Here is an 18354-nt window from a genome sequence, read left to right as displayed (position 1 = left end):
GTGCCTGGTCCACTGAGAATGTTGTACAAAGATGATTATGATCGATGATGATGATGACATTAACATCACTAAATCCTAGCAAAGCCCAAAAAGATAGGTGCTGATATTATCCCCAATTTTTGGCTGAGGAAACTAAAATTCAGAGAGGTTGAATAAGTTACTCAAAGTCACACTGCTTGGAAGTAGAGAGCCAGGATTAAAATAGATGCAAATAGTGTCCCTAGGCCTGCTGGGGCACCTTGAGGGACCGCTGGTGCAAGATTGGGCTGACGGGGACTTTACCGGTCCAGGGAACTCCCCCATTCTCACTGTACCACTGGATGGGCATACTAGCTTAAAAGCACTTCAAGTGAAAACACGAAGCCCTTTCTTAACCTCTATTTCTCTTTGTCCTTCTTTTTCCATACCTTCCTCTCTCTTGGCACTCCGTGTGTGACTCTGGAAGAACCTACTAGAGGAACAAACCAGAAAGGTCCTCTCAGGACATCTTGCATCTGTAATATCTAGAAGCAGTATCTGATATTTAGTTTCATATACCCTAGGTGCCTAATAAATGTCCAATCATGAGAAGGCAGCCTCTCTCAGGTATCTCTCAAGCAGTCAGTAGTGTTACTGGAGCGCCCTAGCCAAAGGCTCCATCACTGAGCATGCCCCACAGAGATCTCTATGCCCACTTTCAACCCTACATCTCTCCCTACATATGGCCAAGCTCAAACTCATTACAATGCTTCTGAAAGATGTAGGAGGTATTAGCACAGTCCCATTGTCAAATTCAGGAAATGTCATCTGATATGTACCTTCACCTACCATTACGTACCATCCACCCTCCAAATGTGTCTACTATAGTCCTGGAAATCTGAAAAACCAGTGAGTAAGGGTAGCACCTGTCCCACAGCATCTAATTAATGCAGGACTCCAAGGAAGAGCATGAAGGTGGTGGACCAGGGTCCCTGAAAGATTAGAATTGGTCGATGCCTCCAGATACGGAAAAATGTTAGACCTTCGCTCCCAGCCCACCCCAAAGCATACCTTCTTTTAACAAAAATCAGCCATTCTTCTGATGTTAACCTTTGACATTCATTTATTAAATCTCCAGTGATTTGTTAAGAGGCAGTGAATTAATTGTGACAAAGATTAGGCAGTTGTAGCTCTGTGTATGGGAGAAACCATTTAAAACTGATTTTCCATTCCCAACACTTTAATTTTCAACACTAAACAAGCATTTGCCAAAATTTTTATTTCATTTTTTTATTTGAGCCAGCACCAAATGGTAGGCATTTTTTTTTAATTGAATCCATCTGTAAATCAGAAGAATATTCTAGATGCTCTGGAAGAAAACTTTCCAAGCTCTATTAATTACTGAGTCTTGACATCTGGACCTCTCGCTGATATTCTTGCTCTAGCAGGCACACTCACAAAAAATGTGCAATATCATTTCAAAGCATCGGTGTCTGTTTCGTTCTAATATGGATACTAATTTTATTTGTTTGAGGTTGCAGAGTTATCAGGAAAAGAGGATGGGAAATCAGAATTTTTGGCCAGGTTGGTAAACCTAACTTCACAGATCTTATGGTCGAAGCAAGCAAGAGGCCAATGTGGTCATAGAGCCAACTCTATCTGGCTCTTCCTCAAAGAACAGGCATTCTCCTTGCCCAGCCAAGAGAGAACACAAAACCCACGAACTGGATGCAAAGCTGTCCTCAGCCTTCCTTTTCTGTGTGCGGGCTCATGCACACACTGCCGTTCTGTTCCTTCTGAGTGCCTGGCTGCCTAGAAAAGCTTGAGAATAATTCTGAGTTGCATCGTGTTCACACCAACTTTGGGTTAAGGCTCTCGGTCCTCCTCCTTTCTAAAAGGACCAAATACAAAAACACTTGAAAGGGGTGACATATAATTCAGGAATACAGAAAGGTAGGGGAGAATCACTTTAGGAAGAAGAGGGAGAAGTTTTCTTTAGTACCAGCTGTCCATAGCATTCGATCCAGGGCTCTAAGACATGGGTAGTTATTTCTAGGCCTAAATACGCTACGCTTCCTTTGATTCTGTAGATGATGAAGTCTGTTTCCACAAAGATCAGTTAAAATTGGGTTGGGACAGAAAAGCAACCTAGAGAAGCAGAAGAGGGAAAGGATGAGAAAAAATTCTCGTGCACATGGAACACATCAGAAGCGTTAGACATCTGGGGACACTTTGACCTCATCTTTACCTTTGTAAATATACTGCCTCACTTTTTTTTTTTCCTCCTGATGTGTCCCACCTGTTAATACAAGGTAAAATCTGTTCCTTTGTCAAGGAATATAAAGAAATGAGGCTGCCTACAAGTTTTGTTTGGTTTTTAATACAACCTCTTTTAAAAACATTTGCCAATTACAGTTTCAACCACATAATGGAATTTTCACTCTTTTATTCTGTTTTTAGAACATAGTTGCTGCTTAGAGTTGGTGATGGGTTTATTAATCTTTCACTGGGTAGGCAAGAAGACCCTTCACTGTGGCATTAACCAGGATTTCTCAACCTGGGGATTTGTCGAAGTTTTGGACCAGAAAATTCTTTGTTGGGGCTGTTCTGTGCAGTGTTGGATTTTGGCAGGACCCAGTAGCACCTGTTGTGAGAACGAAAAATGTCTCCAGACTTGCCAACTGCCTCCCTTCCGGGGCAATGCTTCCTTCCACCCTAGAAACCCTAGCCACTGGCTTTAAGACAATCATTAAAATAGAAAAGGAGATATTAAAGTAGACACCCCTCTGAAAGGTCAAAGTTCTTATTTCCCAAGTGTTTCATATTTGAGGAGTATTTTAGTAGATCTTATCCACTGCCTAGCCTCCCCTGATTACATGGTGGACTCATCCGCTGAAATCTGACATGGCAGAATCCTTTCCCAGCCCCTGGAGAGATGAGTCATGAGAATTCCATTTCCTTTTGCCCATTTCTCAGTTCTGGACTGAGACATAAAAGGGGGGAAATGTTTGAGAAGTCCTCCTTTTGTAAGATTAAAAATAATAGTAATTAGAAATAAGTTCCTCTCTAAAAAAAAAATCTTTTTGCCATATCTGTTTTTTTTTCCCCCTAGAATGTCTGTCTTTGAATGTGAATGTACTGCTTGGAACATGAGCAGCCCCTCACAATCACGAGGAACTAAGGAAAAAAAAAAAAGAAGAAAGAAAAAAAATTAAATGCCAACAGCTTGAGGAAGGTAAAGCAGAAAGAACAAAAGAACTTCAGTCCTTGATGATATCTTTGAACCACTGAACCAGCCTTGGAATGTCCACTGTAGGCTGCTTGTTAGTTGAAATAATTCAACACTTTTTTTGCTTAGCCAAAGCAATAGCTGGCAAACTATGATTTGTGGAACTAAGAATAGTTTTTACATTTTTAAAAGGTTGTTAAGAAACAAAGGTTGTTAAAAATAAACAGCCATATGGGGCCCACAAAGTCTAAAATGTTTATGATGGTGTCCTGCACAGATAAAGTTTGCCAATCCCCAATCAAAGCCACTCATAGCTAATGTCTTGTGATTTGCAACCCAAAGCATTCTTAACTAAAACAAGTACTCATATCTTCATTTTACAATTATAGAAACTGAAGCCTGAATCTGCCAATTGTAGGCTCAACCAGACAAATCAAATACAAATTTGCTATTACTTCAATTCATTGTAAAAGTTAAGCCAAATTGAGGCATCACAAAATATTTAACAGACTTTTCTATTTCTTGGGGCTTCAAATCATATTTGTTCCACAGGTTTGGTTTTACAAATCAGAATAGATAAAGCCTCTTGATGGAACACAGTATGCTCAGTGAATACCTTCAAAGGGGGGTCAGACTATTCTACTATCTGAAGCACCAAGGCATTTCCTGTCCTAGGAAGTCAAACCTTGAGACCCCAAGGAGGAAAAGACATTACAGAAATACACTGGGAATAAACTCGCTGATTTGATAAATCACCTCTTCTGCTGGCTGAAACAGTTCCTGCATTTCCTTGCTGACTCACTTAGAATGAATCCTTAGTGAAAAATATCCAAAGGCTTCCTCCATTAACTTTAGCACCCAAGTTAATACTGCTGATCCTAGTTGGACCAGCATGTTTGGTAGCACCTTGATAAAGGATCTGAATATTGACAAAATCTTATACTCAGAGTCAGGTCCCCAAGAAGGCAGACAAAGCTCATTGTGGAGAGCACATCAGAGGAGTGTTGTATGAGTTACAATAAACACTTGCTCCCATCTCACCACGGGGGGCCATAACTGAGCACTGAGTGACTGGCAGGGCTGGGCTTTCCTTAGCTGATCCATCTAACATTTCTTTGACCTTGTATCCCAGTGCCTATCCTAGTACAGTAGGTAGTCAGTCGGGAACAAAAGCCCTGTCTACACCCAGTACTGGTTGTGCTTCAGGGTTGGGTTGGTTTGTCGGCAGAGCTTGACCATATCGGGATCCAGATTCATCCATGTCTCCCAAGGAGCACATTTCTCCACTGGCTCAGTGGCTGGAAAAGCCATTTGCTCACTTTGTGGGTCCCTGAAAAGACTGACCGGGGGATTGCTGGAGCTTTTTAGAAGGGGTGTCACTGTGACGGTGGGAACGGTTCTGCTCCTTTCTGGCCTAGGACTTGGGGTTGTAGGTTCCAGATTAGTCTGGGGCTTGATAAGAGGTTTTGTCTTTTCTACCTTCTGGCCCAGCAGCCAGACACACAAGGCCACTGCAGTTACTATCAGCAGGAAGACCACCACAGCCAAGGGTACAATGACCATCAAAGGGTAACTGCTCTCCCTGGGCTGGGTGGGTGTTCCAGGACTGGTGTTGGTAGTGTCCGGTGGCCAAATGACCCTGGTTGGAGAGGCCTTGCCATCCAGAGTAGGTTCTTCACCACGGTGTTGTCCCCAGGGATTTGTTTCCTGCTGCCTGGTCTGGGCCAGCTTCCCCAGAGTTTCTGTCCTTGCCGTGAGTCCTGGGGAAACCACAGGCTTTCCCCGAGAGAGATCTGAAGTCACAAGGTTATGGGCAGTGACTAATAAAGAAACATCAGGGGTAAAGGTTTGCAAACATAAGGGGTCAGGTGGCACTATGCTGAAGGCGAGATGACCTATTGCTGGCTGTATGTGGTCTGCCCTGAGCAAGAAGGTGAAGGAGTCATTCAGCACATTGATGTCTGTTAGGTTGGCATGTGCATGAAGCATCAACAACCCCTGGTCAATGTCCCTCTGAGAGAACAGAGTAGCATTTTCCATCGCTGTGTCTCGGCCCACTCTTCGTACAAGTCTCCCATGGACAGGGGGTTTGGTCACTTCAAATTTGGGATCGCTGTTAGTCCTATTAGCAAGCTCAGTGGCATCAAGGTCCTTTCTTCTCAGTGGATAAACCACCCTGTTGGCGATTGTCAGGTTTGACCTAACCCGCAGTAAAGGCTGCACTCTGATGTTCAGCATTTGTCCCGTCAGGTTGCTTTCTGGTGTAAATAGTGAGAAATACAGCTGGTCCTCTGAGGCCGTGAGATCTGTCATATGGTAACAGAGTCTTCCTGAATGCAGGTCTTCCTGCTCAAAGCTGACGACCACCTGGTTTTCAATGAGCAGATGCCCATGTTGGAGGGGACTTGTCATCTTGTAAGTGATTTGAGGGCTTTTCCCATTGGTCATTGCTGATAAGTGAGTATTGGTGATGGGGACAGTTGTCTGGCCTTGTGGGAGAAGTAGGTCTGTGAGGTTCACAAGGGTGATGGAAATGGGGATGACATCCAGGTGGAAGAGCTTATAAAGTGGGCGGTGTTGGCCATCAGTCACACTAAAGTAAAACACACCCGAAGATGGGCTTCCATCTTGTATAAACCATACCTGAGAGTTATCAATGTCAGCTTGCGTGAAATGGTGAACAGGTATGTCTGGATGGTGAGCCATTGCTAAAATGCCATTATTAGGATTACGGATGATCATATATTTGATCTCCTCTGGAGGACTGTCTAGATCTTCCACTCTTAGGTTTTCAGGTCCCACAACCAAACTATTCCCCTGCAGAACCTTCAACCGAAGCCCTTTTGTCTTTAATTCTGGTGCCTGATCATTAACAGGGGAGATAGTGATGTTAAACATCTCTTCAAGGAAGTTGGCCTCTGGTTTGGTGGTAGACTTGCTCTTTTGTTTTGGCCAAACAGCAAAGGTAAAATTATCAGCCAGAGATTCAGAGTCATCGTGAAGGTATAGGATTCCAAATTTGTTAACTATGTACTGAGAGAAGTTGGGTTTTCCTTTAGTAATATTCCTCTCTCCAACCATAATGGTTCCATGGTGAGGAAGAGACGTAACCTGGAACCAGATTTCATAATAAGATCGCTGATATTTGGGCAGTTTCAACAAGAGGTTGGAAGCATCTAAATTAGATTGATCAATGAGAACTTTGTCTCCCTCCTTGACAGCAGCTCCTGTGAAAATATAAAGAACAAAGTGGCATTTCACTAGAACTTTCAGATGACACCTGTAAAATCTCTTTCTCTCTCAAATTTCCCAATCCTAGTGGATTATTCTAAACCCCTAGGTTGCTCAAGAACCTGAATTAGCACTGTTACTCAAGGTAACAATGCATATAACAAATTGTATTTTAAGTATACATATCCTAAATATTAGGTTAGTACTTCAGGCAAGAGAATTCTAAAATCTTGAGATTCACTTTTAAAATGTTAATTTTATCACTTATCTACCACTGGACCTTCTCTTGCCATAGAAACAGGTGCAGCTTTCAATACCCCTTTCCTTTCAGGAACTTGCCCTATTGTTATTTTCATTTTCTATAAATGGTTTCCAATAGTAGGCATGGTAAAGTCCCCATTTGGAGTTACAAATAAAATCCTTTAGAGCTACTTTTCCATCTTCCCCCTAACTACAACTATTAAAGCTTGTGAGAGTAAAAAGAGCCTCAGAGGAAGAGCACACATAAAGAAATCCATTTTTATAACCGTATACATTTTATTTCAAAGGTTGATATCATGCCATTTCCAATTCATAAGGAGAATATTTATTTCCAAATTGTCCCTACTTTAATAATTACAGATAAGCCACAGACCACCTCTTTTAGTGGCCTTACCTGTATTTGCAAGCAGACGACTCTGCCGACCAGGCTCAGTAATTTCATATGAAATAGTAATACGAAACTCCTCAGGACCTAGAGCTGCTGGTGGGGAGGACGTTGTGAATGTGAAAGAGTCTTCTGCAGTCCAGCCGGTGTTCTCATGGTCCACATGCTGGTATAATATCAGCCGTTCACTGACCTGTGCAGACAGGGAGAAGAATCAGCCCCTGCCTTCCTGGATAATATGAGGACTAACACATATCCCAACCGAAGGAGATACAAGTTTTTTTCAGGGTTTATTCTCATGCTCAAATTAAGCACATATCTATGCAAACACAAGAACACTAACAATATGGTAACCTATTTGTCGGTGTGAAACTCAGTGTTCAGTTGCAAAAATAGTTTATCAGAGAAAGAAAACACATTGCTTTTGAGATATCTAAGGCTATGGTTTGTATATTATAGAAAGCATATAATGAACCTTCATTTGCCACTCTGATAATTTTAAAAACTATCAACTCAACCAATCCTATTTTGTGTAATACTCCTACCCACACTGTGCTCAGTAGCTTATTTTGAAGCCAACCTCAAACACTGTTTTATCTGAATTGTTGTAGTAAATATTGACAAAGATGGCTCTTTTGAAAACATAATCACAATACCATCATCACATCTAAATATTATCAACAGTTACTTAATATTATCAAATATTCAACTAGTGTTCAAATGTATCTGATGATCTAGTACATGGTTTTTTGTTTGTTTATTTTACACAGTTGGTTCGTTTGAGCCAGGATCCTTAGTAAGTCCCCACAACACATTTGTTTGATGCTTTTCATAGGAGTCTCTTAGTCTATAGGTTTCCCTTCTCTAATTTTTTTTTCTTGTAATTAATTTGTTAAAGAGTTTGGGTCATTTGTCTTAGAGAGTTTCCTATATTCTAGATTTTGCTGGTTGCATCCCAATGGTATTGTTTAACATGTTCTTCTGTCACCTATATTTCCAACACGCTAGTAGTTAAATCTAGAAATGTAGTAAGAATAAGATTTAAGTTTTTGTTAAGACTGTTTTACAGGGTGTACTTTATATTTCTTCTGCATCTCATTACAAGACTGCTTCTCTTTTGGACATGTTAGTATTAATAGTTGAATTCAAGTGTTGCCAGGTTGATTTATCTATCTTAAAGTTCCCCACCAGCCTTATCACCTGATAGTTTTATAAAGTCATTGATATTAATGCTTAAGTCCCTTATTTTTGCAGTGGCAAGGCACTGATATTTTTAATCATTCCTTCTTCATTCTTTTCTGGAATTCTTCTATAAAGAAGAACTTTCCCTCATCAGCTATTTGGCTACACTGAGGTACAGCATATGCAGGAAAGACAGGATAAATACTTGATTTTTTTCCCTTTATACCAATTTTTAGAAAAATGAGTCCTGTGGCTCCAATATGCAAACATACCCATTGGTTTTTGTTTTGTTTGTTTTGGGATTATTATAAACTCATGAGTTTTAATATATGATATATTTCATTCCATTGCAGTTCTTACTCTCCTTGATGTTCAGAGTTTCCCACCTCACTTAGGGTATTTTTCAAGATTTAATCTAAGCCCCTGATGCCTATTGCCTATCAATGTCTTGTCTAGCTCAACTGATGGAGAGCGCCCCACCCGGTGTTTTATTGTCCAGATCCCTTGTGGGTAGTCCTTCCCCTAACAACAGTGACTGAAAGTTCTAAATCTCAAACCACAGAAGAGAGGCTTGAGATAAAATGTCTCGCCCTTTCCTTCCTATAGGTCACTAAAATGTCTCACCCTTTCATTCCTATAGGTCACATCTTTTTCTGACCTGCCTTCTGTTATAGTATCTGAACTTATAGGTAGGTTGTTTTCAAGGTGTTTATGTCCATGTCAGAAGGGTCTAGGATAAATTATCATAAAATTCACAGAGCAGTTGAGTTTATTTCATCAGTCAGTATTTGGAAATACTGTATTAATTAACAGAAGCTTAGTTGTGTATTGCTCTGGCTCAACACTGGTGCAATGGATGCACATGAAATCAGAGTTCTAGAAAGGCTTTTGGTCTAGTGAGTTTCCACAGAATATGAGCTACCTGTTTCCAGAGTGTCCAAAAACTGTTGATGAGTTTTTTTTCCTTTTCTATTCGAGAGCAAGGCAAGAAAATGCTGTCCTTTGGGGATTTTAAGGGGGGAGAAGAAAGTATTGTTTCTCAACATTTCCTCATCAAGAAGCAAGGTCACTCATGAAGAATTGGTTTCCCCAAAGGTAATTTCTGGTAGTGACCACTGACTTGATCCCCTAGAAGTTTCTGGGGGAAAAAATAGCGGTTTTATTTAGCAGTTCTACTATTTCTATTCTTAGCTAAAGGGTTATGATAAAATATTCATCATAAATGTATTCCTCTTCCTAAAAACAAGTGACAGTGCCATGGGTTTTGGACTGGAGAGTGGTTCCTAAAGGTTCCCATTCTGCTTGAAAGAGGCATACTATTATAAGACAAGAGACATCTACCTTCTTAATATTAAAAGTAACATAGTTTACTGACCAGGAGGAAAAAATTTTCTTGGAAGCGATCTTGTCCTTTGCTTCTTTGGTTTAAGTAAAAATTAACTTCCTCCCAAAATACATAAGTTATTGGAATAATCTAAGGGTCTTCTGATGTCTACAGGATGAAGAATGATAGTCCCAGGGAAAGAATGGTTCTCAAGATGAGAGCAGTTGAGATGAAGGTCAAAAATCTGAGAGAAATTAATTGGAGAGGAGCCCTAACCATAGCTGTGTGCTTTGGAAGACTCCTGGAGGAGAGGTCTGCTATCAGTTCTTTTTCCAAAAAGTCATTCCAAAAGTGAGAAATTGTGAATAACTTATTGACTCCTTCTATGCTGGAGAGTGACAGAATCGAATTAGATTCATCCTGAGTGTCTGAGCTTCAAGACTGGACAGCAGGTAATTGAAAGTGCTAGAAGCAAAAGGGAATGAGTGTGGCTATGGAATGTCAAATTGGCAGTCATGCCCTGAAGGAGCTTTGGGGTGAGTAGAGTCTTTAATAGATGACAGAGAGCTTTAAGAATCAGATTCCAGGGGCGCCTGGGTGGCTCAGTCAGTTGAGCATCTGATTCTTGATCTCAGCTCAGGTCTTATTCTCAGGGTTGTGAATTCCAGCCCTGCATTGGGCTCTACCCTGGGCAAGGAGCCTACTTAAAAATAAATAAATAAGAACCAGGTTCTAAGGTGTGGGTGTACGCATGTGTGTGTGTGGTGGCGAGGGCTGGAAAAGGGAGAAGAAGACCAACACTTATAGGGAAAAGTGTAAGGTAAACCTCAAGAGAAGGATCTCAGACAGGATTAGGAATTTTGAATAGAAAGTGGCCTTAGGGTCAACTTCCAACAGGTCTGCATATTTCTGCTGTATTAAATATAGATAGATAAGCCACTTAGCTGAATACCTAGGCTCTGAGATTAAGAAGAGAGGAGAGGAGAGGTTTTTATTTCCCACGGGTTTAGATTAGCCCAGATATTTTCTCTTTTAGAGATGGAGTCTTTATGGAATGTCATTAGAAATTAAATTTTGTAGAATTCCAACTAGTAAATGCAGAAGGGCAAACAGAATGAGCAAAACCAACGTTTGGCAATCACTACAGTAATAAATATTTCACAGGTAAGAATCCAAAAATGATGACTTATACTAGTGAGCTAAGTTGTGCTGAGAAACAGGGTATTTCAATAGTTCCAAAGTAGTTCCTCACAAAATACTTAATTACAGAAAGGGAAATAGTGAGTTCGCCAAGGAGAAACCAGAAGGAGAGCACCTAAGTGGAGGACATCACCAGTGACAGAGTGGAGTGAGCACCGGTGCTTCCTGGCGGGAGGCTGGAGAACTCGGCCTCTCTCACGCCATTCCCACCAAAGCGCACAACCTGAATCAGACTGTGAGGAAATGTCCAATGAAACCAAAGTGAGGAACACTCTACAAATAACTGGCCTGTTCTCCTCAAAAAATGGCCACATCACAGAAGTCAGCATGACTGCAGAATGTTTTCAGATTAAAGCAGACTGAGGACACCTGCGAACTAAATGCTCTGTTTTACCCTGTGGATTTTTTCCTTTAGGATATTCTTGGACATTCTTTTTTTTCTAGAGGATATGCATTGAAACAACTTGTGAAATTTGAATAAGATCTATAGATTATATAATAGCCCTGTATCAATGTTAACTTCATGATTTTGAAAATTATACTGTGGTTATATGAGAAAGGCCTAGTTTCAAAGAAATATGAGCTGAGGAATTTAGAGATTAATCATGTCTGCAACTGCTTTTAAAATTTCAGAAGTGTGTGTGCATGTGTGTGTGCGAGAGAGAGAGAAGAGAGAGAAGAGATATGATAAAGCAGATAGTTAAAAGCTAACATTTGGGCAATAAGGATGAATAGTATACTTTATACTCTTTTGCAATTGTTCTGTAAGTCTGAAATAATCTCAAAATAAAAAAGTTAAAAAAATAATTCTAAAAAGTAAATCCCATAGTGTTTTCTATATCAACGGTAAAATATATCAAAGGAAGGGACCAATGGTTTCTTTTCTCTGATGACCAAGTATGTGCAGAATGACCTGAGTAGTAGTCCTTTCTTTTGAAATGACAGTATAATAACACCCCCTTGGGTCTCTGAGATCTCAGTCTTCTGGATTTCACATCCTTGGTCACTACAGAACCACAGAAAAAAGTATTTGTCAGAGGCCAGAGGGATAGATTTGGCTCCAAAAAGGCCAGGGGCCCTACTGACTTTTCTGTGCTGGGTTAAAGTTTACAGCTGAGAGGCTGCTGAGAAGCTCAGAGAGGGTGGGAATTAGGGAACTCCTCTCCATCCCCCTAGTCACTGGCCTAGTTGGGAGCAGAGCTGAGACCAGAAGCCAGATCTCCACACTTGAAGATAAGAACCCTTTCTCCTAGAGCACTGTATTGGACACTGTTTGGCTCCAACTGCCTGAATGATTACTCTTCTTCCTCCAAGGAGGAAGAGGACACACATTAATATAAAAATGGAAGCAGAGGAGTGTAGCAGAATTGGAACCACGGGTTGATCAGACCTACATTAAAATATAAGTGCTTCCAACTTTCAGCTCTGTGACATTCATGCAGGACATTTAATTTCTCAGAGCCTACATCTCTGCATTAAAATATGGAATAACATTTCACTTAAGTATATATACACTTAACCTAGTTGATCTTTTGCCATATTGACGTTCGAAACGGCATGCCCTGAGCCTTTCAAAGTCTTTCAGAAAAGTATCTAAGTCCTCATTAGCCAATTCTTTACTGGGACATCAGAGGATTCTGGTTAAGGTGGAAGGTTATACATATTTTTTTTTTAATAAAGAACCATGGAATGGAAATATGAAGCAATGAGAAATTTCTAAAACATGCCTAATAAAAAAAAACTTTTCTTCATAAAGCAAAGAAATAGTTAGGCTGGAATGTTGGCACATACTGCAGAAACTTACTTCCAGTTTCTTTGTAAATAAGTATTAGCTCATCATCCTATGCTTGACATTTCAATAAATATTTGTTTAATGAAGAAGCTACTTAAAAAGTGCTTTATAAAATTTAATTATAAAGTATGTTTATACCATGAAACAGTAGAAACAAGGCGATCCAAGACATTTCTAACCCATTTATTTAACAAAAACACAAATAGTATCTTTTACTGAGCCCTGCATATGTGCCAGACACTCTGCAAGGCATATTATGTAACTCATTTTATTTAATTTTGTTTTAGGGGCCTTATTATATCCACTGGACAGATTAAAAAAAAAAAACCCTGAGGGTGAGAAAATTTAAATAATTCACTCACAGCCAACAAGTGGGCGAGCCCAGTTTTTAATCTAGCCTCACAGGACTCCAGAAGTCACGTTTTTTTTCCACTGTACTGCTCCTTCACCATTAAAAGCTCAATGAGATTCTAGGCAACTAAGAAATTCGCAAGATATCTGCTCCAATTTTAAGGAGTTTAATAATGTAAAAAGTCAGTTGGTAGGGATGGCTAGCGCAGACAGATGCCATTTTGTGGTCTGGCCTGGCTAAGATGTAATCTCTATTGGCCCGAACTTGTAAGGATTCAAAGAAATAGCTCATTTTATATACTGCATTCACTATAAAAGGAAAGCTAAAGAAAACCTGTGTTTTATATTTTCTTTTATACTATTGCCATTGTATATCAGGTACAAACTTTCTTGTAGGACTTTAGAGGAAAGAAGGTAGACTCAGGGGAAAGGAGTTTCTACTTGGATCAGGGCTGAGGGCAATTCCTTTCTGGTCCCAAGGTGAGTAGCGGACAACTATTTTCTTCAGGCTAATCTCTTTAAAGATGAAGGCATTTTTATAGTTCCTCATTGTTTGACCACATGATTTTACACAAACCTCAGTGTTCTTCAGATTTTTTTTGTGTGGGTGGCCATGATATTGTGTGTGTGTGTGTTGGCAAGATATAATTCTTAAGCATTCAAATATTACAAAGGGTCATTATGAGTGTCTTAGATGAACCTGGGATGAAGTGGGAGCTTTGATACAATATCCTTGGTGGAGTCAACCATGACATAGAATCTGACCATTTTTTTCCTTCAAACTGTGTGTACATTCTGTAGATCCACAAAAGTACACATGGACAGGACTGAGTGTTAAGAGAATAAAATTGTCAGACCAAAGATGGCCAAAGATGGGCTAGAATGTTCTGGTGCATCTCTTCATTCTGAAAGTCTTTATAAATCCAGTTCCTTATGGTCCTGATAAGAACACAGAACATTAGTCTTTTATAGTGATCTCTCCCATGGTGGGCCTTAAAAGTCAATCTCAGGTTTGAAATTCCCACTGAAGAAGAGAGTAACCAAATTATCTTGGTGTCAGCTGGGAAAGGGGACAGGGAGAAAGGAAGATACGCAGCACGTTCACTTGGTTCTGCACAATACGATGGCTTTGTTAAAGGTCCCTATCTCTAGACAGGATAACTGTTGTCCAGAAAAAGCAAGGGAAAACAGAGCTGGCCAAAAAGTCTCTATCACGGGCAGATTTGCATTGAGAAAGGGGGCTATAGAAAGCCAAACACTTCAGAAAGGTAAGGTCTCTAAAGTTCCATGTAGGTTAACCAGAAAGTCCTATAAGCTAACACTTGGAAAACCACAAGGTCCCATGCTCCTGAAGGATTAGCTCAGGCAAATGACTCCTCTTTATGTGCCCTTCCTTACTTCTATCAGGGCTGGCACCATCATGTGTGCAGAGAGCAGTCAGGTCTGGAGAGCTCAAGGTTTCCAGAAGAGGTGAGAAGTCTGGAACAGCCCAGGGAGTGGCAGCTTGGAGGGTGCCCGGGTACCATGCTAGAGAAAGTGGAACTAGTTAAGTCCTAGAAGTGATTCTCCTTAATGGGAATGGATAGAAGACCCAAGTTCCTAAATGGTGCTATCTGGAAGTCTCCAGCTAGAAATAAGCAACTGAAAACCAGGTCCAAATAATTACACTTGATCCTCTATGACAAAGCCAATCTCCACATAAAAATGCTAGATCAGAAAGCTTTTCAAGGAGCCCAGCAAGATAGCCATTTATAGCCCTACTTGGCAGAAAGGTCCAAATTCACATTTCTATAGAAGTGAACATTGATTCTCATGGGCTTTATGCCATTACAAGCAATGGAAACCTTTAATAAAACTACCAGTCGAGATCACAGAAAAGGTGATTCATCAGGAAACACCAGAAGGTAGTATGTGACATCTTGCTTTTTTTATACATGAGTTTGGTAGGCTAAAAAGGCCCCCCTTCTCCACAAAATATCAGATCCAAATCCCTTGAACCCGTGAATATTACCTTTTTTTTTTTTTTTTAAGATTTTATTTATTTATTTGAGAGACAGAGAGTGAGTGAGAGAGCACTGGCAGGGGGAGTGGCAGAGGCTTCCCCAATAGGGAGCCTGATGCGAGCTGGATCCCAGGGATCCTGGAACCATGAGCTGAGCTGAAGGCAGACGCTTAACTGACTGAGCCACCCGGGGCCCCGAATATTACCTTCTTTGGCAAAGACTTGGCAGATGTGATTAAGGATCCTGAGATTGGAAATTCCCCTGGACGACCGAGGTGGGCCCAAAGTGTATTCACATACATCCGTACAGAGGGAGACAGAGGGATATTTGATTCAGAGAAAAGAGGAGATACGAAAGTGAGCAATGGAGGCAGAGACTGGACAACAAAGCCACACACCAAGAAGTGCTGGCAGCTACCAGAAGCTTCAAAAGGCAAGGAAGGAATTCCACATCAGAGCCTCCAGAGGGAGAACAACCCTGCTGACACCTTGAGTTTAGCCCAGTGAAATGGAGTCTCAACTTCCAGCCTCCAGAACTGTGAGGTCATGCATTTCTGTTGTTTTAAGCCACCAAGTTTATGGCCACAGGAAATTAATACAAGGAGAAAAGAGAAACCACTCTCACTGACATGGAATTCATTCTATCTGCTTTTTCAAAGGAAGAGCCAAAGTTCTAAGAAAAAGAAACGTATCTGGTTATTCGAAGCTACTGCGCCCGGACCCAGGAGCCAAATTCCAGTTTGAACCGTGAATAGGTGAGCAAGTGACAACTGAATATTGCTACACGTGGAAAATATGCTGGCACATAGTCCAGTGAACTATGATGGTAAAATCAAAACTGCCAAAATGACACATGGGTGGTAAATGTCCAAAATGACTACTGAGTCTAGTTAGCACGGAGCTTGCTAGTGAAGAGACCCCAAGAAACTGGGGGGCGAGGGGCAAGAGTGATCAGTAACACAAAGACACTGATCCTTCTCTGCTCTGAAAATGAAAGGGGCCAAGTTTAACGATCCCATTGGGCTCTCCATTAAGTTGCAATAAATTAGTTTCTGTTCTATGGGAAACGTGCTCACAATTTCTCAAAACATCAGTGTTATGTTGTGCAACAAACTCAGACTCTGGGAGAAAAGGTAACTGGTAACTAGACAGAATTCACACCACCACCCATGCATTGTATTATTTTCTAAGTGTGGCCCTGAAAGGCTGTGTTCGTTGCATTGCAGTAACACTGACAAAAATGGATGATCTTCTCTCCACAATAGCACAGAGGTTTAAATGCAATTACTGGCTTTATGGAAAAGAAAAAAGGCCAGACATCAGAAACCTCAAAACCAGAACACTTTGCTTTTTAATGATTCCAAATGATCTAAACATGCACTGGAAAGAAAATCACTCAATTAGCCCTCGGCTCTACTTGGAGTGCTTCATAGAATTCAATTCATAATTTTTTGTTCACACATTCTTTGAAATGAACGATAAAGCTCTAAAGCTGTAAAAAGTTTTCATTTCATAAAATTTGATGATTCACCTTCTCGGTGTCTGTGTGTGTTTATTTCTTCAGGGTAGAAGAGAATGTTACTTGATTATCTTGGTAGGTTGACATGGCACGGTTCAAAAAAAAGTGAATTTATCTGGGATAAGAAAATATTTTGAGCTATAACATTACAAATGTATTCCTACAATTATCCCTACATCCAGAATATGATATTAAGTGTAATGGAGGCTCTAAATTTTTTTCACAAGCTATAACTATCCAGAGTCAGTGATTAAAATGGTCATTTTTGTTTATCCATCAAAAAAGCAAGAAAGGGTGTAGGTTTATGTGCAAAATGATTCAATGGCCTTCTCTCCCCAGCTGAGGATGGTAGAGGGCTGGAAACAATTTCATCCTTTAAAGTAAAGGTGTGAAAGCAAACTCAACCATCAACTGCCTAAAACAATCTCTTAGCAGGTCATTGGCTAACAAATCAGAAAATCTGAAATTAGAAAAACTGGTGAAGAATGCCAAAAGCAATCAAAGCCATTTGATTACATGAACATGGCTGAATAGTTCTGAACTTCTATAATTGAACTTGATTTCTGCCTGAGTCATATCTCTCTGTTCACCAACCAGACTGAAGGCTGATCAAAGCACAAAACACATGCTCAATAAATGTCTTTGGTAAGTCATTTCAGAGAAAAGGTTGTGATTATCTTCATCACCTCCAAAGTCTGTCTCTACCACTTCTTTTATGTCTCAAATGGTTCTGGAGCTGCTGGGGAGTAAATCTGAGCCATCATGAAATGGCTGAGCACCAGCCAGTGCCCTATTCAATAGAGGCCATAAAATTGCAGATTTTAGGCAAAGATTTACATTCTATTTGCACATGAAAAAGGAGAGAGGATCTGGAAATGGGAAAGCCAGGAAGATGAATAATAAGTTTTTTCCTCTTCCCAAGTCACAAATAAAACTGCATTTTTTAAGACACAAGCCTAAACCCAATGGGAATGTCTTCAAATTAATGTCAGTTGTACTGAATTTATTGACTCCATTGCCATTGTATATGGAGTCATATACAATGACCCCCCCGATATAATGTACTGCTTTAATGTCTTCTCATTTTATTTTGACAACAACCATGTGTTGTTTTCATATTCAGAAACACACACACATGGAAAGAGTCAGGGTTAGCACTTTGGTTTCTAGTTTTACCATTTCCTCAGTGTACTCTTTCCTCTCCCCACATTACTGACATGTTTTGTGACTATTGAAGTGGAAGAGTAGTCAGGGTATTTCAATGACATTTATTCATAGACATTTAGTCAAACAAATTCTGCCAAACCCACCTCAACTTGGCCACAGCAGCTGCTCTGGGGAGGAGTCCTTCCCCTGGCTCTCTAGGCTCAGGTCACTTGGACCCTGCCCCCAGCCCTGGGGCCTCATTCTGCCTTCCAGCCTCTCCTTTGCTCAAGGTCGAAGTGCTCTGTCCAGGCAAGAAGACCTGACCTTGGTTATGCCCGGTGCTCTTATCATCATTCAGAGAAAGATGTTCTAGAACACCAGGGGCTCTTCCCCAAAGGAAAAGGGTAATTAGGTTACGGGGTGACAGGTAAATGTCATTCTCTTCTGATGACCTCATTTCCATTCATTAGATCACTGTAGCACATAAGGATAAGGATGGCAGCCAATTCTGGTGTCCCAGAAAAATTGCCTTCCCCTGCAAAACCAGTCTTTTGGTGACTGGGAGAGGCAAGGAGCCTCTCACATTTCCAAGCAGCATTAGCTATCATTTAGTTCAAGTCTGCTGTGTGTGAAGCGGTATGCTAGGCATTCGGTACCCATGATCCATGCTAATCCATACGCAAGCTCCTAGAAGAAAGGACAGCCTGGTAGATGGGAGCATGACCTAGCGTCAGAGGCCCCTGGGGTCCAATCCAGGTTCCTCGGCCCCTGGGC

The 18354-nt window shown here is 40.7% G+C and overlaps 1 protein-coding gene across 1 annotated transcript in view; it reads right to left on the bottom strand.

Moving 5' to 3' along the window:
• Window positions 1-1058: 1058 nt before the first annotated feature.
• The window catches only part of LOC122893270 (chondroitin sulfate proteoglycan 4-like), a 52692-nt gene continuing 35396 nt past the window's right edge, over window positions 1059-18354 (bottom strand). The window contains exons 9-10 of the mRNA XM_044230211.1: window positions 7074-7257; window positions 1059-6414 (exon numbers count right to left, since the gene is read on the bottom strand). Of these exons, the coding sequence (XP_044086146.1) occupies window positions 4367-6414; window positions 7074-7257 (2232 nt within the window). The 3' untranslated portion in view covers window positions 1059-4366. The remainder of the gene's footprint in view (window positions 6415-7073; window positions 7258-18354) is intronic.

Source organism: Neovison vison, chromosome 1 (genome assembly GCF_020171115.1).
Source record: "Neovison vison isolate M4711 chromosome 1, ASM_NN_V1, whole genome shotgun sequence".
NCBI classification, from domain to species: domain Eukaryota; kingdom Metazoa; phylum Chordata; class Mammalia; order Carnivora; family Mustelidae; genus Neogale; species Neogale vison.
This window is presented reverse-complemented; position numbering and strand designations above follow the sequence as displayed.